Below are 25,423 nucleotides of genomic sequence, written 5' to 3' on the forward strand. Positions count from 1 at the left end.
TTATATTAAAGATTGAAATGTGAAATGAAAAATGTTCCGTAATCTCTTGCTCTGTTTACATTTTGGACTTGTATTACAAACCGTTATTTCTTTAAAGGACACCGGTGGTGAGTATTCGTTTACCATTTTCATTTCCTTATTGAATGCCGAATTTTATTTACTATAGTTTTTAAGTATTTTATATAATTTATGTACTACTTTAAATTAACATAAATTTTGACGATGGGACACTGTTGGAGTGTTATTTATAAAATTTTAAGAATTGATTGTAGTCATTTGTTTAGGTTTATTAATTTTTATTAATTTCAAAATATATTTGAAGTTCCTCACTATAAAAGCAACATCAACAATTGTTTAAGTTTCCATTGAAATATCTATATAAGCTTTATTGTGGCAAGATTTATTTTTTGAAGAAAAGCAAAAAACTAATTAAAAAAAACTAAGTTAAAAATTATTTTATAGTAATCGTATATTTTTAATATAGTATGTATGGTATATACAAAATGAAATGGGTTAAGAAGACAAAGAGGTGTGCAACAAATAGCAAGATAATAAATCTAAACTGTATTGATTAGTATATGACCCATACTTAAAAGTAATTACTGGTAAGTTATTTTATTGTTTTCAGTCACTGATAATATGTAAAAATAATTATATATTTAAACTATCTTGACAGTTAGTTTTTTAAAAATATTTTCGATAAGAAAAGGCTCGTAGTATTAGTCACGTTTACAATTTGCCTATGTTTAGTAAAGCTAATTATATCTAAATTATTTTTCAGAAACTTCCAGTCCGAAACAATATTTATTGTTCGTAAAATATATATTATAGTTAAATTAAATGGTATTACTGATGATTATATATTTTCCGGGTATATAATAAAACATAACAGAATAAAACCTCCGTATCACATAAGTTCGTATAGAATTTATTTCAGGACCAATTGAAAGACACGTTTCAAATTCCAAATATCGAATCCCGCCCGTAGTAAAAGTATCAATGGCTATTATATACATATATAATACACCTACCAACTGATACAACTCTAGAATCTTGATGTCATGTAATCCACTTTAGGTTTAAGTAATATCAAGTTATACTATGTCACTTAACTTTAAGTTATACGAAGATATCTCAGTAACTTTGGCATCATAAACAAAGGAGTGTGTTTCACAGGAATCGCTCAAATCTCATTAAGTACCTTGAAGTAACCCTTTGATGTTTTTGTATGTAATATGAACAATAAAACCTTTACACTGCTTTTATTCATGACGATATGTTTCTGCGGTTTTACGCATAAGATTGTTAATTTAATGAGTTATGTCTCGCAACCTGTTACACTTCATTTCATTATCATCTTTCTTATTATGAAAGTATTTTTCCATTAACTACATCGTATTCTATTAAATACTTTCTTGTTCCCGGGAATCAAATTATGTCAGAATATTCTCATAACGTTTCATTCAAAGAAATCAATAACTTACTCAAGGTATATGTATAAATTATATACATATATCTGTAGTTACTTTAGAAGTTATATAGTATATTTTAATTAGTAAAATAACTTTATAATATATTTTTATTACTCTGAAATGAAGAGTCAGGATTTATATATTCGTATGTTTGTAACTCATAAACTTTTAAATCGATTTCAGAAAATCTTATATTATTAGAATTCAACGTTATTCTTAACTAAATTGTATTTTATATCATTATGAAATATTATTCATAAATATCCAACCGAAACCAGAATTGGCCGCTAGTCATAATTTACATATATTGAATATTTATTTATTTATTTATTTATTTATTAGACAAGTACACACAACAGATAAATTATGCAACATTGACCAAAGTAATACAATATACAACACAATAAAACTGATAATTTATCCAATAACAGGTGTACAACATTCATACAAAACAAACAAGTATAAAACACAAAAAAAATTATATGAACAAACTAACTAAGGAAAGAAAACAAAAAAAAAATAAAATAATAATCTAACAATATATTTAGGTCTGTGCCTCTGGAGGTGTGGAAATTAGTTTTTTGTAATTACGTAAGGAGGTGCAGAAAATATCAGTAATATCCTTTCCTCTTTTTAATTCGTTGTATGTCCGACATATCCGTGGGATGGGTGAGTTAAGGCCTATGTTTGATTTATAAAAGGGTATATAAAATAATTTGCTTATTGGTTGCCTGGGTGGTCTAAGTGGTACACTGTACATTATTTGACTAACCAAGTTGCTACTGCTAATATGACCCCTAACAATTTTAAACAAGAATAAAAGGTCGTTCGTGCGGCGTCGATTTCGTAGAGATTCCATTTTGAGAAACTTCAGCCTTTGCTCGTATGGACAGCGGTGGCTAATACCTTGCGAAATAAATGCTACATGTTTAGTGAAACATCTCTGTATTCTCTCTATTCTTTGGGAATCCACTGAGTAGAAAGGATTCCACACAGAGCTAGCATATTCCAACTGACTGCGTACTAATGCATGGAACAGGGTTATTCTAGTTTTGTTGTTTTTAAAGTCACGGGTGTTACGTTTTATGAGGCCTAAAAGTTGCGCTGACTGTTTAACTATAGTATCAATGTGACTTTTAAAGTTAAGTGATTTATCAAGTGTGACACCTAAGTCTTTGATCACACTTACACTAGACAGGTTGGTGCCGCACAAACTATAGGTAAAATTATTAGTACGTTTTTTTTTAGAAAATTTTATATGGAAACATTTATTTATATTTAATGACATACAGTTTGCATTGCACCACTCTTCTACGCGTTTTAAATCGTCTTGAAGTAGTCTTTGGGAAGTAATACTAGTAACTTTGGTATAGATTTTTAAGTCGTCTGCGAACAACAGAGCGTTGCAATGTTTGATGTGAGCTGTTATATCGTTAATGAATAATAAAAAAAGGATGGGGCCAATATGGGACCCCTGTGGAACTCCCGAATGCGCTATGTAGCTCGTTGATGTGTAACCACCAACAACTACGATTTGTGAGCGGTTCAGTAGATAAGACGTAAACCACCTAAGAAGCGAACCGTGAATACCGACCCCCTGTAGCTTAGCTACTAGAAGAGAATGACTAACTTTGTCGAAGGCGCTACTAAAATCGGTATAAATTGAGTCGACTTCACATCTTTCATCTAGGGCATCCGCTATATCAGTAACATATTTAACCAGGTTTGTCTGAGTTGATCGACCGGTTCTGAAGCCGTGCTGACTTTCAGACAATAATGGTTCCAGGTAGTTTGTTAGCGTAGGATTCACTAAAGATTCAAACATTTTTGAAATGGACGACAGGATAGAAATAGGTCTGTAGTTACTAACGTCGCTTAAGTCACCTTTTTTGTGAATGGGTATAATCTTAGCTCTCTTCCAGACATCGGGAAAAACTCCTAATCGCAAGGACTTGTTGTATAACATACACAACGGAGGAGAGAGCGTATGGCCACATTTTTTTATAAAATACGGTGGTATAGAGTCAGGTCCTGCAGATTTGTCGTCTTTAAGTTTTTTAATTTTAGTGGCTACTTCTTGTACCGTGAACTGTATGCTGCCTAGCGCAGTGTGTGGCTCTGAGAACACAGGCGATACAGTGGCTGACGTCTTTGTATACACGGAAGAAAAGTGGCTGGCAAAGAGGTTGGCGATATCGGAGCCGTTATCTGCAACGTTGTCCTTGCTGTGCATTGATGCAGGTATTGATGCTTTGTTGGTTCGTTTGTTGTTAATATATCGCCAGAATGATTTAGGATTTTTAGCTATATTGTGTTCGATGTTATCTTTGTATTGTAAGTGAGCCTTCCGAATTAGCTGATGACTACGAGCACGTAAGATATCATAACTAAGTTTATCACGCGGATTGTTGAATCTACGATACCTACGTCTAAACTTTTCTTTTTCACGTAAAATTTTGATGATCCCCCGTGTAAACCAAATAGGAAAGTTACAATTTTTGGGTCGATATAAGGGTACATGCTTATCAATTATCTCATAGATTTTTGAGTAAAAATAGGATACAGATTCATTAATGTCGTCGTGATTAAGTTTTTCAGCCCAATCGATTGAGTTTATACATTTATTTATGGACGCGTAATCAGCTCTGTAGTAGTTTAAACGCTTGTTTTTGTTTTTTGTCAGATATTTTTTAGTCATAGAAGATAAGCATGTTGTGAGTGGTGGATGTTTTGAGTCTAATTTCGTTAGTGTGTCAGAGGCAACAGTTACAACAAGGTTACTAATATTACTTATAACTAGGTCTAGTATTCGGTTATCAACATTCAATGCACTATTGTACTGGAATAAATGATTAACTGCCAAGAAGTCCGTGAAAACTGATCCTAATGAGTTTGAGCAGTTTGAAGGAGTTAGATGCAAATTACTGTCTTCAGGTAGCCAGTTAATAAAATTTAAATTGAAATCTCCTAAGAGTATAACGTCAGATACATTATGTAGGACCTTTTGAGTATTGTCGAGGAAGTCAGACAAGATATGAAATTTCATTGGCGGTGGTAGGTAAACAACACAGATGGCGACATTTTTAATAACGTTATTTAAACAAAGCTGTACGGACACCCAGAGGTCCTCGTTATTACTTTCGAAGCTATACAATCGGTAGGATGGAATAGTACGCAATACTGCCAACATGACCCCACCACCATCCATTTTTGTACCGCGGCAGCATAGTCTGTCCCTGCGATAAACTGTATATCTACTATCGATCATCTCATTAGTAAGAATATTGTGGTTCAGCCATGTTTCAGTAAATGCGATTATACTATAATTGTTACATAAGACGTTTTCGTACACTTCATTCGTCTTAGTTCTAATGCCTCTGGCGTTCTGGTAGTATATAACAACTTCTTCCATAAAGGGAACCGAGTAACTTTTAGATCATTCGCAAATAATTTTGTTAAATAATATATTATCTCTAATTTTTATTTTTTTTTACTGAGCTGTAATAAGAATTCTTGGTTGCGCACAAGCAAAGCAGGGCTTAGTTCGTCTTTTCGAACAAATATCTTGCCATTTCGCACCCATACAAATTTGTAGGAGAGGTCTTTAGCCATTATTCTAGTAGCGGCGTGCAATTGTTTACTAGCTGGACACAAGTGCTCCGACACGTATACCGGCTTGCGATCACCCGAAATTCCTAGATGCTGAGAACTTAATTTGTCTAGGGGCTGTTTTTTGTTGAACCGTGAGACTGCTGCCAGTAGACTGTCGCGCACGCGTGGTGTTCGTAACTTCACGACGATAGCCCTGGGCTTGTTATTATCCTTGTTTACCTTGGCAACTCTGGTTGCCTGTACTATATCTGAATCGGTTAGGGGTTCGCCAACAGTCTTTGCAAGATGATTCACTGCTAAGATGATGTTTTCGGTTCTATGTTCTGGAACGCCGTTGATTTCTATATTGCTTTGTCGTAGATTTTGTTCGATTAGACACAACCGGTTGGCGTAATCTTTGGATGCAGATTGAAGACTTTCGTTTTCGATTTTTAATTTTCTTATCATCTCGTCTTTTTGATTTAGACTGGTCTTGATCTCTTCGACTTGAGTGTTGAAAAAGGACAGAGAGCTTTGAAATTCGCATAGTTGCGTTTTGATGTTCTTAAGCTCTTCTGTGACTAGTTCCTTAATTTTAACCTCCACTGAGTTAGATAGTTCTTTAATTAGCAGCTGCATTTGGTCATCAGGTATATAGTTACAGGTGGGTACGGATGATGGAGGGCTTTTGCCTTTTTTTCTTTTAGTCACGTTCAGGTGATTGTCTTCCGCGTGATGGGCGAGATCTGCTGCAACTGAGCCGGCTCGACTAGGTGGTGAGATTGTATTGTCTCCTTTGGGTTGACGGCTGTGGCATTGAGGGCAAATCCATGCTAGTTTACGTTCTGGTGTCATTGAACGGAAATGTTTCTCGGATATATTCGCACAGACAATATCATACTTGCGTTTACATGTATGACATGCGAGCATTTCTTTTGTTTGTATGGTTCTACGGCAGCCCGCGCAGCTTTGGCCAATTGTCGTCATTGCGATAATCTTATTTCTCAAGTAAGCCGTTTAAATTGTTTACTTCGGCAGCAAAAAATTAATTTAGAATAAAATAATAATAAAAAAAAAAAAAATTATCAAGTAAAATATTTAAAGGAAAACATGTGCGAAATATTGACAAAAAGATTATCGGTGGGCCGGACGCGAATTCCCAACTTTCTGCGTACGCTAGAGATGTTTATCCGTTAGGCCAGTGTTCGTTTAGACAGACAGTTGAAAATTTTGTTCGTATAAACCCGTTGAACTTGTTTTCAAATGACCTTAGATTGTTATTCGGATATTTAGTCACTTTTAGTCAGTCACTTTGTTTTGCACTTTTATCGAGTGTTTACACTATTTATAGTTATGTGAGATTACTTTCAGGCACAGAACACATAAATATCGGTGAACAGTACACGATATTGTTAGATAATGTTGGTTACGCGAACATTTTATGTTAAGCACTAAAACTTTCGTGTGAGGTTAAACTAATTGGAGATAACAATTGTAGACTTTGGGCGGACTGGGAGGAATAAGAGTACACCACTGTTCTATCACTTTGATCAAAAGCAATTAAATATAAGAGAAATAATTACGGAGAACTTGTTTGTTGTGGCACAACTACCCACATATAGTACTTATTAAGTTTTTTTTTTTTTATCACAATAAATATAATTATTATTATATTTATTGTGACTATTCATACAAAATAATTCTATTATCGTAATGACAGCGACGCAGAAAGTATCTGTGCTCGGCAGATGTGAGAATAAAAGCGTGCCCAGTGAGTCGTATCTCAATAATGACGCGTGGATTTAGCGATTCAGGAAATCCCGCTCTACTGCGATTCTTGAATTATCACAACGGCGAAATGTTCTTTTTATTGGCCGATAAGTTACTACTATATTTTGTTATGTATCTTTAATATAAATATCAATTGCTGATCGTTAATCTCGCAAAAACTCGAGAACGGCTGAACAGATTTATTTTATCTTGGTCTTGAAATGTTTGTGGTGGTTTAGGGAAGGTTTTAAAAGTGAGAAAAATTCGAATAACTGCCGGGAACTAATTAAGTTTTTTTTCCACGTGGACGGAGACAGGGCGACAGCTGGTCTTTAAAAAAAATATTAAAAAATTCTATACATTTGTCTTACATACGAAAAGCCATCAACTTTAAATCTTTAATTAATAATGAAAAAAAATACTCGATATGATAAATAGCATTGTTATATTTTAATATTTTTTATTAATACACTTATTGAGTCGATCCAAGATATATAATACTTAGTTATGCAAGTAATAATCTATAAAATCAGTGTTTATTTCACTTAACACACTTCTTACTACGATATACAAGCTTTCCAACTGGCCCATACCTCGAGTCCACTTTTATCGACCTATATTTTTAACTCTCAGGCATTCTATCAATACATTTGCTAACATTCATACATAATTATTTGAATATAAATAATTCGAATAAACTTAAAAATCACTACATGAAATATAATTCAAAATAAAACATCTCATGGCTATAATTTGCCAATATTGAAAATAACCATTGTCTTTTCTTATTTAAACTTGAACTCTAAAGGTTGCCATACTATTATTAGGAACATCATATAATTTAAATTGATTTCCTATCTTGACAATCCCGCATTAATACTATAGGTTATTCCTATATGTTTAGATGGTTGATATCGCGTTAACCTTTGCTGCCTAAGACATCAGATGGTACGTCTCGTTAGTACAGCTATTTCATTAGCGTACGCCGCCTGGCCAACCGGAACGAAGAAATGTTTGCACGCAACCGACTCACTTTAGTTATAAGCGCCTTACCTAGACGTTATTTCAACGTTAGAATTTAGTTTTAATGAAACCCAGAGGGACAATGCTACGCGACAGAAAAGTAGTAATAATTCATATTAGTATAGAACAGATTGGTACATTATACTACCCCCCAGTCGCCGATCACGTGACTTATCGAAAGTCTTAACTGCCTTATAACATTGTCTGTGTGTTGTTTTCGGTGACTTCAAGTACACATTCTAGAACAGATAAGAAATTCATAGTCACTATTGATAATGATATTAATAACTGATTATTAAAATCTGTATCTTAAAATTTCTAAATAAAGTTTATCATAAACGACAATAAATGGCGATACTGGACACGTGCAATAGACTATTAATAATAATTAAGAATAAAAGTTGTGCAATACCAAAAAAAAGGATTTATTAAATTATTCAAGATGTAATAAATTTTGGGGTAAATTAATTCATCAATATTACCCTAAAAGATATTGATCGGTCGCTTAAAGAGAAATGAATTTCTTATGCTTAGGCAAAAGCTCGCGTGTCAAGGAACAATTGTATAGGGCTAAGGTGTGAGCCGAGGGGTCGCCGCCGGGCTTACGGCGATACGCAGATATTTATACTGACTAGCAGAACTTTATATCTCAAAAACATTATTTCGTACTTTAAATTTATTGCACATAATAAATCATAAAATTATAAAGACATTTTAGAAATGTTTATTTTTACAATTGTTATATTTGGTAACATTAAAAACCATTATTTAAGTTATTCAAAACTGTTGACGTGAAGTCAAGATAAAATTGTTATAAATTGCTTACTTTAATCTTTTTTTTGTTACTTAAAAACCTTTGTGATTTAGATATTTTTAACTAGACTTTTAAATTAGCTTAAGTTATAACAAAGTACTATGACCCGGGTAGGATAACAGCTCAAAATAAATCTTACTTTTGCTAATATTATAAATTCGAATATTTAGATGGATGGATGGATGTTTGTCTGAATGTATTCAAAGAACGGCTAAACGGATCTCGATGAAATTTGGCACACATAGAACTAAATCTGGAAGAACTCCTCGGCTACTAATTATGTTTTTTTTTTAATTCCGCGCGGATGGAGCATCGGACAACAGCTAGTTTTGTTCTTAACTCGTCTACACACTACTATTTCCAAGAATATGTCTGTATTCCAAGTATTGTAGGAGAATATATAGTTTAAGGGACTCGAGAGTATTACTATTTAGTTTTATTTCCTAGCAATCGACGTATTCAATCATCAAGTAGAAAGAGAGTGGACCTTTTCATTCATCGAACTCTCGACTTCTATTTAAAAGCAGGCTTCGGTAGTACGTGTAGCTAACATCAATCAGACTGATTGAACTTTTATAAAGGAATTCTACGCGTTTTCGTCGATGTCCAAAACCCATTTAAAAGACGTATCGCTTTACGAGATGATATTCGTTTCTATTTTTACCTTACTGTCAAATAAATTGTAATAGTTACAGTATCAATACTTTTAGACCTTGATAGAATCCTTTGGCGCGAATATATGTTGATGTTTTAAAAAGGCTGATGTCGCGCTGATACACCGGCACAGTGTCGGATTTTCTTCCTAATAATACATATATATATGTTATATTTTTATTACCTCGACAATATGGAGTATGATGTATTGATTTGGAAAGTGACCTTAAAGCTTTATTGTAAATAATGTATCTCCCTAAACTCTGACTGTGGAACTGCAGTTCCATTATCACTTGATAACTATGGACCGAAATTCTAATGTACAGGTTGCTCGACTTTTAACTATACTAAGTAGCTATAAGACTTAATTAACTATAATTTATAATTATCATTTCTTATATTGAGATTTGTTTCCAGAGGTTCCACGCTTCGAAAACAACATGCCCAACCTGACAGTATCACTGGGAAGAGAAGCTATATTTACCTGCGTCGTAAATGACCTGGGCTTATACAGGGTGTGTATTTGTTTATTTTCACTAAAGATGTCTACAATTTTATTTCAATTATAAAAGTAAAATCACAAAGATCGTTAATTCACGTTCGTTAACAACTCAAACGTCAACTGTGATAGAAAATTAAAAATATTAGGTCTGAAGGTGATTTTTTCTTTCAATTTATTTTCAATATAATATCGTTACTATACGTACATTATAAAACAGTTTACAATATGGGGTATACAAAGTAAAAAGGAAAATAATAAAAAAGTTACACACAGCAAAATACAACAATGTTTAGCTAACATTGCTATCCAAATACAACAATTTTCTTCAATTGCTTCATAATACTATAATTATGTTATACCAATAAATATCTTACGTGAACATATTTAATAGAACATTGTGTTTCTGAACTACACATTTTCTAAGTTCCTAACTAGGGTCGTTCGTCTAACAAGCATGACGTTAATTAGAGAGGCCTACTGAGCAGAGCTTGTAATGAGTTAAAACTAGAACCATACTGACAATACGTATACATAAACATAGCTTTTATTTGACATTCTATAAGTATTTTGTGATATTTCCGTAGAAGAGTTCTGTGTTCACGAGTCACTTATTTTTAAAGTGATATGTTCATGGAACCAATGTCATTATCTGTAACCCGTTTTATTCGAATAATTAACAAAGACATAACTATTCTAAAACTTTAATTATATTTGTTTTATTTTATTAAAATTGTAATCTATAAAATGTTCAATGTTGAGACAAACTCACTAAAATCATAACAGCATTGTTAGTATCTACTACGTATATAAATTAAGTGAAACTATGTTAAACATTCAGTGCTATCGTTAATATTTAATAGACTGTACCACTGTTTGTACACTTTAATACCTTACTACATAATTAATGGGAATTACGAGTATGTAGCACCCTAACAATACAAATAGTATCATTTAACTACCGAAAACCTTTACTTTATCCATCGTCCTTTATTTGAAGTACTATACTTCGTTTTATTAAACCCCTATAATTATTGTTTTCTACAATAGGTGGCGTGGTTGCGCGTGGATACACAGACCATATTATCTATAGCTGGCCATGTTATCACCAAGAATCATCGTATCGCAGTAACTCATAGCGACAGGCGCGTATGGTTCCTGCATATTTTAGAGGTTCGGCAAGCCGACCGAGGCTGGTATATGTGCCAGCTCAACACTGACCCTATGAAGAGTCAAGTCGCTCATCTAGATGTAGTAGGTAAGTCACATGATTATGAAACATAAGCTGTCGCCCGCGACTCCGCCCGCGCAGTATTATTAAAAAATAATAAGTAGCCTATGTGTTCTTCCAAGCTGTTCTACATCAATGCCAAATTTCAGCGAGAACCATTAAGACGTTCTAGATGTACCTTTTAACAAACATCCATCCAAATATTCGAATTCATAATATTAGTTACATGGAATGCTAGCGACAATAACAAATGTAGAAGTAAAACAGCTAAGGCTTACCAATCTCGCTTGCTATTTTCTTGAGCGAAATATCAAATCGCGCGGCTAGTTCAGTAGAAAAAGAATCATACGACATTGGTACGGTTTTTATTCATTACTCTTCCTTGCTGCAGTCTTCATTGTAGTCGTAGGGTCTATAGAAACTGACGTGTGTTTAGAATCATACACATCTTGAACTATGTGCAACAACTGTATAATAAATTTTACTGAAGCCGACGTAACTCGTAGTCAGGCTATCGCACGTTTTAATGGTCAACCTACAATACGACTTCGAACATAATTCTATTAAATCTGTAGCAAACCTCGGAATTACGAAATGGCGTTCTTAGTTCTGAGAACAATCAATGGTCAATCATCTACTGAATTTAAAACTATAATTTTACATATAATATTTATTTTATGTAAATACTCAAAAGTAATTTGTATATATAATTTCTCATGATTTCAAAAGGGTAAATATTAACATTTATAGGGAAGTATTAAAACTCCTATGAATAAATATTATAAAATAAACACTACAACATATAATCAACCACATTTCGTTGAAAGCTTTTTATCATTTCGAGTCCATTTTCATTATCGTATTCATTTAATTATTAGCTCGATTACAATTTGTTTTGAAGTCGATATTTGAAATCAGTTATTACTTTTAACATAATTTTGCGTTCTATGGAATAATTTTACTCCTAATAATTGAAAAGATCACGATATGTTATGCTAAAAGACGATTATTCGACATTGGCTAGCTCTACCACTTTTGATGATAGGATTTTGTCAGTGGGATTGTTTATTTATTTAATATTTTCTTATTTAGTGCCACCGGACATATTGGACTATGCAACGAGTGGGGATCAAGTTGTGCTAGAAGGTTCTAACATAACTCTACGTTGTGCCGCCCACGGTGTTCCCACGCCCACTGTTATTTGGAGAAAGGAAACCGGTGATTTGCTTGACACAAAGAACTTCAGTGATGTCCAAAGTAAGGTCAAAATATTATCAAGTTCTTACAGTAATTCTTATCCTGCGTAAATGTAGTTTTTATTAACATGATGCCAAGACATAAAAATGATCGTTCCTTGAAATTTTTTATCATTTCATTCAATTAATTCTCAGCATTATCGACACTAATTTTTATTGTTGTAGCCAGGTCATTTGAACAAAATTATATATTTTTGGGATATTAATGATCAAATGTTTCACATATTTCACGGAAAATGTTAACAAGTTGTAGCGAATAAATTACACACCACCAATGAGGAAGTTGAACTTATAAAACTTTTTACATTAAAACGAGTGCTCCGCGAACTATGTTATACAGGGAAAGCTTCTCTGCAACTACTCGTACATCCACAACATAAATAAACGATCTCGCCACCGCATAATCTTGAGTTAGAGGTTACCATAAGTTGTTTTAATGCACTACAAATTACAACCAAACTAAGTGCACATTAAGTCTTCACTTTTTGAGATTCTTTTTTATATATACTCAAAAAGAAAGAATAAGAACCTCTTATATTTATTTACTTTATAATATATAAGTATCGAGTGTTATTTACAAAACGAAATTTATTTTATACGAATCTGCATTATCAACGAGATTATCGCATTAAAAAGATGGTAAGAGAACCAGCACGAATACGAAGTCTCTGTTTCCCGTTCCGGTGACAACGACGAGTGCTCTTTTAATTTATTTTCTAGGCATTATTTACAGATCAATCGATAAGCGGATCAAAGTTAGAAATAGTGAAGATATCACGTGTACACATGGGCGCGTACCTCTGTATAGCCAGCAATGGAGTGCCGCCTTCAGTTAGCAAGAGAATCACGTTAATTGTACATTGTAAGTAAACACATAACCCATGCGATGAAAAATATTACACTGGTATCTACTGACTTCTACAAAATGACTGGCTATAAGACGTAGTTAATTGTGCATATTTGATTTTCGCCATTTTGGAGCTGATAGTAGGAGTTTCTAGAGGTGGTGTGGATTAGAACTAATACTATATTAGAGATAGAGATTAATAAAAGATTTAACTCCGTAACGTAGCTTGATATTGGCATTTACACCATCAGCCTTATGATTTTAGATATAAGCAAAACTCAACACATTCTATGCCACCGATTCGACTGCAAGTTTACTGTAGTATGTGAAAATCGTAGTGGCATTGAACGTGTTAAATATCATTTTACAGTTCCACCAATAATGACAATACAAAATCAACTAGTTGGAAGTATGGATGGAGAATCGATTGTACTAGAATGTCATTCGGAAGCATTTCCTAATTCTATTAATTATTGGACATTTAACGGTCGTATTATTTCACAAAGTGAGTATATCTTTTAAGTTCTAGAACTTTTTTTTTAATATTAGCAGATTTTTGTCTTAATTTACTAATATTTCTTGTACCATTCCAACTAAACTCTAGGCTTGTGCTAGAATATGGTTTAAGACTATAGTCGAATGATGGGATTCGAACTCTGACCACATGATCGGAAATCCGTACCCTTAACCATTAGGCTATTGGCGCTTTGAACTAAACTATTCAATTACAGATATTATACTGATTTATTTTTACAGATGACAAGAAATATGAGATTAAAGCTATTGATCGAGGCTATGAAGTAGATATGAAATTAAAAATTAAAAAAGTAAACAGAGATTCCTATGGTACATATACATGTGTATCGAAAAATTCACTCGGAGACACCGACGGCAGTATAAAGTTATATCGTAAGTTGTATGTTTTTACTCTGATACGTTTTATAACATTGGGACGGCAAATAGTTAACGTGGTTAGCAAGGACAAGGTTAGCGTGGTTTGGACATATCAGGCGGAGGGATGATGATGTAAACAAAAAAGTATTGACGTTAAATGTGGATGGCTCCAAAGGTAGAGGAAAACCAAAGAAAGTATGGATGGATTGTGTGAAAGATGATATGCGTAGGAAGGGGGTAGATTCAGATATGAAGGTTGATAGCTGATATGTATGGAGGAACAGTACATACTATGCCGACCCCACGTAGAGATAAGAAAGAGCAAGTTAATGATGGGTCGATAAAAAGTAAAACATTATTTCGACTTCATCATGCTCATAGTAAATTGTCATCAAATTAAATATTATCGTTACTAAGGACTCATGATAACAACGTAAATAAATTATCAGATTCACTCTTTCAAATAGATGTCTATTCGATAGTTTTTTTTTTAGTTTCGATACCACCAAAGACATATTACAGAACCAATAAAGAAAATCATATCACACGTGATTTGTAGAAAGCTATTAAAAATAAACATAAAAGCTATGAAACGTTGGCAAACATAAAAAACCAATAAAATCATATATTTCGCTTTCACAAGAATCGTTAGGATTGTAAAAGTCAACAACGATCCATGCAATCTCGTAGGCTTATTTCACTCTCATGTAGGTTATTAGAAATAGAAAAAATGTTCTCTTTTTAGAATAACATGTGTAAATATTAATAACTACTGAACTGATTTCGATCTTAGTTATATTACTAACTCTTACTGATGTTATAAATGCGAATTTATAAATGGACTGATTGATGGATGGATGTTTATTTAAAAGTATCTCCGGAACGGCTGCATGGTCCTCGCTGAAATTTTGCATAGATGTAGAAACATAGTCTGGTAGAACACCTACTACTTATTAAGTTAGGTTTTAGTTGCGCAACAACGGTGTTTTAGGCGACAGCTGGTGACCTTATAAATGTAAATCTTCTATGGATGTAATAAATAAAAATATCATAAAATTTTTAAAACGTGAAGCGAAAACTTTGTAACTCTTTTTAAATTGTTAAAACGGATTGGACTTGAAATTTAGCATAATTAAAGTTCTGGAGAATAAGTGCATATAACGATTTTTATTTCAAGCTAAATGTCGCCTGCGACTTCCTCCGCGCGGAATTAAAAAAAAACTTAAGTAGCCTATATGTTCTTCCAGAGTATGATCTATGTCTGTGTCAAATTTTATCAAGATCCGTTCAGCCGTTCTGGCGATACCTTCAAACATCCATCCTTTGGCTTTGCATTATGGTCGAAATTCGACCAATTGTTGACTTTCAAAAAAATTAATGTGTTCTAACGAATTATCCATTTAAATAAAACTCGCAAAACTTTCCAGAGAAGGTACTTGACTTAATAATGTTAGGTAATAATAATTGTAGTATTATTTTTCCCTTATTTTTAATATCGCAGTCAAGTTTAAAGTAGACAAAGAAAAATGACATTAAGAAGATTATAAAATGAAAGCTAAAACTTCAAAGTCAGAAACAGTGTTCAATATTCTAAATAAAACCAAGTTTTTTTTTAGCTCATTATATTTCCACGAAAAGCACTGTAAGGCTCATAATCTTTTATAATACGTCCCACGATTTACTGTTTGTTTTACTCTTTTTACGTACACTCGTTACCTAGATTCCATGGTTATTCCTTTGATGTACTTTAAAAAGGGAATCTACGCCTATTAATATTTCGCAGAAACGAACAAGTTGTGGTTTTATAATTAATTGACTTTTATTTCAGATCATATATAATTGTTTCGAACAGTGAAACGTGCATTTGATAATATAATATTGCGGGGTTTTATCTTTTGATATTAAATTTATAGTTTTTTGCAGCAATATCAAGTAAATATGAAGACCTGCAATATAACGATGTCAATGTATTCGATAAAAGCCTAGACGTGAGTGAACTTGAGGCACAGAAACGAAGTCGGGCTTCCAAACTAGTGTTAAATGACTATTTAAATATTAAGTCAACGCTTTTTACTCTAATCGGTTATATTGTAAATACACAAATATATTGTTACATTTAAATTTGTGCGTTTTATTTATTGTCCTATTGGCTATGAACTTATTTTTTGTTATTTATTTGTTTTTTGTTATTGATTTATTTTTTTGTTTTTTATTCACTTATCTCTTCTAGCTTCTTGATTTAAAGTTCGTTTACTTGCAATTGTTATAACGACGTTGCCGATTTCCAAGACAATGAATAAGCTCAAGGCTTTATAGGACCTACAAACATAAAGCTTATTGTAAGTATACAATTTAATACTATGAATAGCTAACACTGTTTCTTAAAATATCGTTTTTATATGATACATACATACGATTTCAATAATTATTACGAGTATATTTCGTCGATAGCTCATTATACATCATCATTGTGAGGCTCAGAATCTACTTAATTTAGGGGTGACTAGACCATAGGCAACCACGCTGGCCAATGCGGTTTGGTTGACTTCACACATATGAATTTCTTCGTTTATATGCACATGTTGCATCACGATGTTTTACTTTACCCTAAGAACGTCACATAAATTTACATAAAATTCAAAAATTTAAAACACATTGCTATATGGTGGGGAAGAACCTGCACGTTTTAGATTACGATCCGGTCCGATTAAGCGCATAACTGTGCTACCAAAGCTCTTTTATAAGCGTAAATATTTATGTTTCGATATAAACAGAAGTAGTTAAGTTGTATAAAATAGAATATCGGCTTAGAAATCTCATAACACTAATGGACTACCAGTGGTGTTTGCTTAGACCGCGAGCTATCTTTGTATAGATGACCTGCATCAAAGCTCTCTTTACTTTTTGAATTAGGTTAGCGCGCGGCCACACTTCAATGCAGGTACGAGCACAAGCTATTTCGAAGTGGTCAGTAAAAACTTTTAGCTAGGACTTGTGTATTTTGTAAGGAGGACGAAGTAGTTAAATCAACTAACATACATATAAAACATTTGATTTAAAATTGTCCAGAGATGTTAAGAATTTCATATATTATTTCTAAAACCTTTCTTTACAAAAAGTACAGACACATTTTAAATGCATGACCTACATTTCCACAGACATCTTAACAAATGTACTAAATTATGAATAACATGTATAATAATAATATTGTAAAAAGATTAGATTGATTTGGTTTATTTGGATAAATCCAAAAAATACCGAACCAATTTACAAAATTCACTAACAAAAAGAGGAACATAATCAACTTATCAACCACTTTTTTTATTAATCTATACTACTACTAGCTGTCGCCCGCCACTCCGTCAGCACAGAATTTAAAAAAAAACTTAATAAGTAGCCTATGCGTTCTCGCAGACTATGTTCTACATGTATGCCGAATTCCAGCGAGATCCATGCAGCTGGTCTGTAGATACCTTCAAACAAACATCCATCCATCCAAACATTAACATTTATATTATAATATTAGTATGAAGTATGATTAGTATGATAGTTGCACAGAGTAAGGACGAAATACAATTTACTATTGCTATACAATTTCATTTCAACAAACTGTCCTTCGTGGTTTATATTCACATGGCATAGTTTGTAACTTAATTTTGCTGTAAATCAAGTTATGTTGGACATTTACGTGGCCTCACGTTCGATTGCATCACGTATAAGTCACGTAACGGCTTTTCCACTTATACGAGTATCCTTTTACTACGTTACGTATTTTATTTGTTACGAGTAGAAGACAACGTTGTAACATTTCATTTATTCTTTTACGATTACGTCCACTGAATTTCAGTATTCTACGATACAAAAGTATCTTAATAAACAAGATATAAAGTATACAAACATTCATCATCATCAGCTTACTATACGTCGACACATATCTTACGATTTCTTCGTAGGTATGTGCAGGTTGCATCACGATATTTTCCTTCACTGTAAAAAAGTCGGATAAATGTACTCATGTAAATTGAAAAACACATTGTTACATAGTGGGATTCGAACCCAGGGCTTGCAGATAACAAGTCTTGCTCAACCTCTGAGCCACCGACACTCGTATACATACATATAAAACGTAATTTCCTTTATAAATATTTTAAATTCATACTACGAAGTATACTTTTTGACTCCGCCATTGTATCTCAATTCAACTAAATTATTAAAAGCTTAGTACAATATTTCGAATTCATTGGAACTGTTGAAATATAATCCGAAAGCAATTTAAAAATATAAAATCCTCAAAAGGCAGCGCTTCCTTATTGGAATCAAATCCTCGAAGTATTAGTGTCCGGAGGAAATTTCACACGGATGTAATATAATAGAAAAATCTTTCTTCGCATTTATACTTTTATTGTGCGATATTATTTAGAAATGAAAATGTGAGCTAAGAAAACTGAATCATTATAAAAAATGGCTACCCATTTGTTACATGTCTGTTACTCTATTTTATTAAATGTTGTGGTCACATATTCCAACAGTTATTTTATATATGAAATAACTTATATATTTTAAGTGTTTTCAAAACATTCCCCTACCTATAAAAGAATATACCAGTGCCATCGCTACATGACAAGTGCTTCAAAACTAAAAACAAATTGATGTTAGAAAATCAAACATAAATCTTGCTGTATTGAACTTGCTAAAATATAAGCAATATATCAATTTAAATCAGTGTTATTGATTATGTAAACGAAGATGAATGAGTAGATTGTTTCGAAAAATAGGAATACAATGCGCGGTAAATAAAAATAAGGACTATCAACAAACGCATGCGGGTGCCAACGACTAATGTAAACGGTTCTTTTATGCGAGCGCTATGGCATGCGAGAACAAGAAATGTCTCGTATCAGCTCACTATACGTCCGTACCGAGGATCTCGCAGCCTACCCTTAGTTAAGGGTGATTAGGCCATAGTCAACCACGCTGGCCAAGTGCGGGTTGGTTGACTTCACAAATATCTTTGAATTTCTTAGACATGTGTAGGTTGCTAATAAATTATTCAAACTTTCGTGAGACATTCTACTAAACTGATATATAAACACGACTGAACACTCACGTATATACGTCCGGTGGCGGCACCGACTATGTGTAGGTTGCATCACGATGTTTTCCTTCACCGTAAGAACGTCGGATAAATGTACATATGTAAATCGGAAATCGAAAAACACATTGGTACATGGCGGGATTCGAACCCAGGACCTGCAGATTACAAGTCAAGTGCTTGACCACTGAGCCACCGACGCTCATGCTATATAACGACCGAATTATTGATTAATGAAACTATGTCCTAATTCGTAACGTCCTACTGTTATGCTACGAATACCAGTCGCATGTTACAGTAAAGCTACTTAAAAGATCATAGGAACGATATAGCACTGTTTTATTTAATGTGTGTTTTTATGTATAATAGAATAATAATAAATACATAAATATAATAGTACTTCTCAAATTTTAGCATTAAATAAATAATAATTGGCACAGCGGGAATTTTCCGTTCGGTTCATTAAGCGTAGCCTTTACACTAAAGCAACGCTTGCAAAGTTCAACAAATGACATTAACTGTGTAATATATTGGGACTATAATATTTTTGGGCTATATCAAAAGCATTCATGCAAAAATCTTATTTTATTATGGATATTTTTGCTTTAATTTGGTAAAACGAAGACTAATAACAATATATAGTAAGTTTTAGGCACAGAAGCAGTGTGATTTATCATCTTCTATAATGAACTACATTTTTAAACAACTATAAACATCTCGATCTCGATATTTTAAACAACTCGATTCCTTTTTATTCTACCGCAAAAGAGGGTAGTTAGAAATCACTGTAAAGCGCGAGGTGGGGGGGGGGCTGTGCGGGTAGGGCAGTAAGTCGGCACAGTTGAGTGTTAGCATCGATAGTCGACGGAAGGTGGACGGAAAGAATTACACATAGGACGTGTCGACTGTGTAGCGTGCAGGGTCGCTTAACTTTACGCCGTGTTGGGATCGGTATCGACACGTTTATAGTGCGCTTACGGGAAGAAGTGCATCGGGCGCATCATCATCGACATTGACAGAGTGATCAGGCACTTGCAAGCTGTGAACGGGCCATCGAGTTGGTAAGAGCTACTTAATTTATTTACAATATTATGTGGTTGTGCCACGGGATTCTAACGCGTCGGTTACGGCACACTAAGTACAAGCAACAATCTGAAGCCTCAATCATAGACAGTTAGATGTCAATTGATGCGTATCCATACTAGCTATGTCATAGAGATTCAGTTATTTGGGGTTTATTTCTTAGGGTGAGTTTCCACTAGCAACTATTTTCTGTCACATTCTCTTCAATGAAACAGAGAACATTATATATTTTTGTTCAGGTATTTCGGCTGTAAGAAACTCGCGATTGTAAAAAATAACAACGATTTTGGTTCGTAAAGGCGGTATGAATTACAAAGGAACATCCTTGTTATGCCGATTGACCCTAGAATATATTGATGTTGATGTCAAAAACACTTATTACGTCGCTTTGTCGTGCTCTTCAATATAAGAAAAACAAAAATTCTTAGATCTTGTTTATTTAGGGATCTTCAGTCGAAGCAAATTAAATTCCAGGAAAATGTGGTTCTACGTTGTTTACGTTAACATATATTTTTATTTCTCATATACATTTCAAATACAAAGAAACAGAGGCCATAGAATTTATTTTGTGAATCATTTTAAAACAGTGGCAGACATTGTCTCTATAAACGATTTTTTTCTTCAGTATAAGCAACAATTGCCGGATATACAAGCTAACACACGAACTTATATTTCGATAGTATTTAACAGTACTAATAATAATGAACCACAATGAATAGGATATTTTTTTTAATATAAAATAAAAATAACAAAAGAAATTACTAAGAACCCGAACAATTCGTTGAAGTCAAGGTATAATGTGTCAATGACCCTGGACGATGTAGCAATAGAGGTCAATAACGCTAAATAAAAAAATAAACGCTATAATCGGTAAGATCTACAATGTTATCAAAGAAAGACGATGTATATCGATTGCGAAATTAAAAAACATGAGCATAATAAATTAAATTACAATTTTTTTAATACAATAACACAAAATAATCGTGATTAGGTTTATCAACTTGACCTTATCCCTACGGAGGGCGGCACATATTACTCTACATCTCTATCAGCCGTCATATCTGAATTCACTTCTTATTCTTACACAATCCGTATATACTTTCTTTGGTCTTCCTCTACCTTTGTACCCATCATCAATCTCATTACCTTTTTGTTTTGTTATACAATTGTGATTAGGTAAATAATTATATATATGACATCGTATTTCATTAACATTACAAAGGATATAGTTACACATTGACTCGCTGTGTATATCCGATACTGTCCTGTCACACCGCAAATTAATGTCAACTATAGATTTAATACTCGTTGATTTTGAATCCGATACTTAAAGTATTATTGTGTAAGTTAAATAACGTTACATAAACAAAACCACATAATGAATCCGAACAGAAGTTGTAAATAACAAATAATAAAATATGTTTTATTTACTGTTCACCTCAAATGACTTTATATACCGACATAATATATAAAATGTTAAAGCCAACCTCTTTATATTGATATTTTAATACATAATACACACTAATATTAATATAACAAAGCGGAAAATAATATATTTTTGTAAATATGAAATTCAAAAACAACTGAACCGTAATCTTTTGAAACATTCTTTGACTATGCTACATTATCTTTGGGTAATACGAACTAAAGTTTATTTATAAAATGAACATAAAATAAATGACTACAGAAGCAAAGCCGGGACTATTTGAAGTATTAAATATCTTCATGTCAGTATGTATATATTTCATTCGTCATTTGTATTATCTGGAGATTAAAGCTTACTTTTCTTGGAGCGTAATGGCTGTAATAATAAGACGAAACTGATATCAATTACGAATTCCAACAACGGGAGAAAATAATAAATAATTTTACAGAAAACATTCTATTTATATTGGAGAACCATTTTGAATATTATTTCTTTGGAAATGGTAAAAGATATAACAAAAAATACATAATAAACGGTAATGGTAACATGAATTGTACAATAATTACATGGAATATTTCTTATTTTTTATCATAAAAAAAGTAATTTCTTATTTTTTTTATATTATTTCTGCGTGAAATTAGTATATTCAGATAATACGATAATAAAATATAATAAAACATATATTGAAATAGTATAAATACGCTATTTTTTTACAACCCAAATGTGATAATTGTTTTTTTGGCGTATGTTCTGTTACTGTACAATTTAAAAGTATAATATCATTTATTATTTTACTTTTTTCATGTATTTATCGTCAAAATGATAATAATAACAAATATAAACTCTTTTAATAATTTATCCTTGATTTTTTCAGACGAATTTTCCAGACGACTTGACAATAGATAAATGGGAAGCGCTATAAAGACATTACGATAAAATGAAATTTAAAGTCGCATTTTTTCTGCAAATTCTTGACAAAAATGGAACTAGCTTTATACTCAATTTAAATGGAATGGAATTAGATTTGTTAATTTGTGTCCCTTTATTCTTTTCATAATTATTATACTTGACCAGAAGTATATAATGCGAAAACAAAATTACTCATGTGTCGCAACGGTTTCTTTACCATATGTCTAAGCTTGGTTCATGACGTTTTGGATATGTCAAAATCGACCAGCTCTTACTGCTAGAGCCATCTACTGATAAACAGGAGAACTTAGTTGCGCACCTAATATAATTATCGAGCTTTGTCTTGCAGTTTTACTCATGCCCATACGTCGACAGGTCATGTAGGGCGATTTTAAATAACGTATAAGTTTAAATAGTATAACATAAAGTATCTTATAGTTAGTACGAATTATAAAACTTTATGCTTTTGTCTGCGGCATTATTTCTCTTCCACAATGAAAAGTTAGACTAATCGATCTTTTAAAATATTTTAACTAAACACAAGTAATTAATTGTCAACCTTTGTTAGTTCACATTCAACGTGAAACAAATAACTTTCGAAGCCTAAATCAACCCTAGCTGGAGGTTAGTAATGGTGTTAATTAATCTCTTCATTCTTATTCCGTTGACTAATGTATATTTTGTTTTCGTCGCGGCAAGACTGATCACAGTATTTTTTTTTACTTAATAGCTGTAGTCCGTGATTCTGACGGTCAGAATTAAAATATTAAACTTAATTAGTACCCTAAGTGTTCTTACAGACCAAGTTCTACATCTATGAAAAATTTCAGCGAGATTCTTTAAGTCGTTCTGGAGATACTTTCCAATAAACATCCATCTAAACATTCGTATTTATAATATTAATTAACAAGATACAAAAGTGTTAGATGATTAAAGATTAAATAAACAGATTGAAGTTATTTACATCTACAGGAAACGCAATAATAAATTCTAACGTAACACATAAATGTTATGTACATAGTAGAATTACTTTTACTTATTTACTTATGAGACGTCGGTGGCTCAGTGGTCAAGCACTTGACTTGCAATCTGCATGTCCTGGGTTCGAATCACGCCATGTACTAATGTGTTTTTCGATTTCCGATTTACATATGTACATTTATCCGACGTTCTTACGGTGAAGGAAAACATCGTGATGCAACCTGCACATATCTGAGAAGAAATTCAAAGATATGTGTGAAGTCAACCAACCCGCACTTAGCCAGCGTGGTTGACATTTTTTTTTTCTTTTTTCAGAGGGGAATGCTTTATGCATACTCCGCGCCCCGGGGGGGACGCGGTAGTTATGTGGGATTCTCTTCCGGATGGGAAGCATACCCACTAAACCCCTCTGTTCCTCCAACGCATCGGGACGGGACCACGGGCACGCTTTCGCTCTCGTCCGCGGCCCCGTCTGCGCCAGCTGCCGAGGCAGCTCCCTCTCGGGGGGGAGGCGACCCTCAGTCGCCGGTGATGGACTCCCCCGTGTCCATCACCAGAGGGCTATTGTGGGGGGGGGAGGGCGGCGATATACTGCCGCCTTCTCCGCCCCACTCTTCTACGTCTGAGCGGGGGCGCCAGGGGATCTCCCTCGCGCTCCTGCTCTTTTGCCTCCCTCTGCGAGATAACTGACTCGCAGAAGGAGGCAACCGCTGTCCATGACCTCTCGGTTCCCAGCATAGCGCGTATGACGCCAGGAAGCGAGAGGTCGCTCCCGATCGTCGCCACCAGGGTGCGGCGCTCCTCTTCATGCGCGCAGCAAACCTCGAGGGTGTGCTGCGCAGTATTATCCCCGTCGCCGCACCCGTGGCACGACGTCGTTTCCTCCCTTCCGATTCGACACAGGTACCGCCCGAAGCATCCGTGCCCAGACAGCACCTGTGTGAGCCGGAAGGTCAGGGAGCCATGGCTCCTCCCGAGCCACTCCGGGAGCTGTGGGCGTATGGCCTCTATAGTGCGCCCGCCGTATTCGGCATCGGGTGAAGGCTCGGCGGGCGGTATTGCTGGAGGCACGCAGGACTGCGAGGTCCCGCGTCCACCAGTACACGCCCTGCCGAGGTGCAGGGCAGCTTGCCCTGGGCATCGCCGCGTCGCAAACCGCTGTCAAGTCCCGACGGAACCTGGCAGCCCTTTCGTCGACCCCCACTGTTTGGGGGGGGTCCGCAGCCCACGCACGGACTACGGCCGCTTCTTCTGCCAGGTCCGCGTCGAGACGCGACAGCTGCCACCTCGGAAAGGCGCTTCGACCGCCCGTCGTCGAGGCCCGCAGCCCAGGGGGCGCGGTGGAGACCCTGAACCTTATGTAAAGGTGGTCAGACAGAGTCTCCACGTCCTGCAGGACCCGCCAACACGCGATGCGTGCGCCTATGCCGGGGGTGGCGAAAGTGACATCTACCACTGAACCCCCCGGGCGCGCACGCACGTGAAGGCGTTGCCCTGGTTCTCCGGGGCCAGGCCAATCATTATTGCAGCGTGGTTGACATGGCCTAATCACCCTTAACTTAGGGTAGGCTCCGAGCCCCTCGGTGGGGACGTATAGTGAGCTGATGATGATGATTTACTTATTTTTACGAAATACAAATATAAATTTTCATATTCAATACAAATATTTATAACTTAGCCATATCTTGTTACCGGTTTGTTAAATTCTATTGGAATGTATTAAAAATGATTTCATTAATATAAAAGAATGCAATATTTAAATTAAATAATGATATAATTTCAAGATTGTTCTTTCCCGCAATAGTAATTAAATTTATGACGGTAAAAATCGTCGAAAGGGTTGAAATATAAAAGAGATTTACACTAACAAAGGAAATTAAA

At 34.3% G+C, this 25,423-nt stretch overlaps 1 protein-coding gene across 1 annotated transcript; it reads left to right on the forward strand.

Moving 5' to 3' along the window:
• On the forward strand, positions 1–25,001 carry LOC106122332 (basement membrane-specific heparan sulfate proteoglycan core protein). The gene is made up of 9 exons (XM_013318272.1): positions 1–107; positions 9,742–9,839; positions 10,874–11,081; positions 12,147–12,311; positions 13,044–13,172; positions 13,528–13,662; positions 13,914–14,066; positions 15,975–16,133; positions 24,100–25,001. The coding sequence occupies exons 1-9, from the start codon at positions 32–34 to the stop codon at positions 24,999–25,001; spliced, it is 2,025 nt and encodes a 674-aa protein (XP_013173726.1). The 5' UTR covers positions 1–31.
• Positions 25,002–25,423: the final 422 nt, after the last annotated feature.

Source organism: Papilio xuthus, unplaced genomic scaffold (assembly GCF_000836235.2).
Source record: "Papilio xuthus unplaced genomic scaffold, Pxut_1.1 DF826923.1, whole genome shotgun sequence".
Classification (NCBI taxonomy): domain Eukaryota; kingdom Metazoa; phylum Arthropoda; class Insecta; order Lepidoptera; family Papilionidae; genus Papilio; species Papilio xuthus.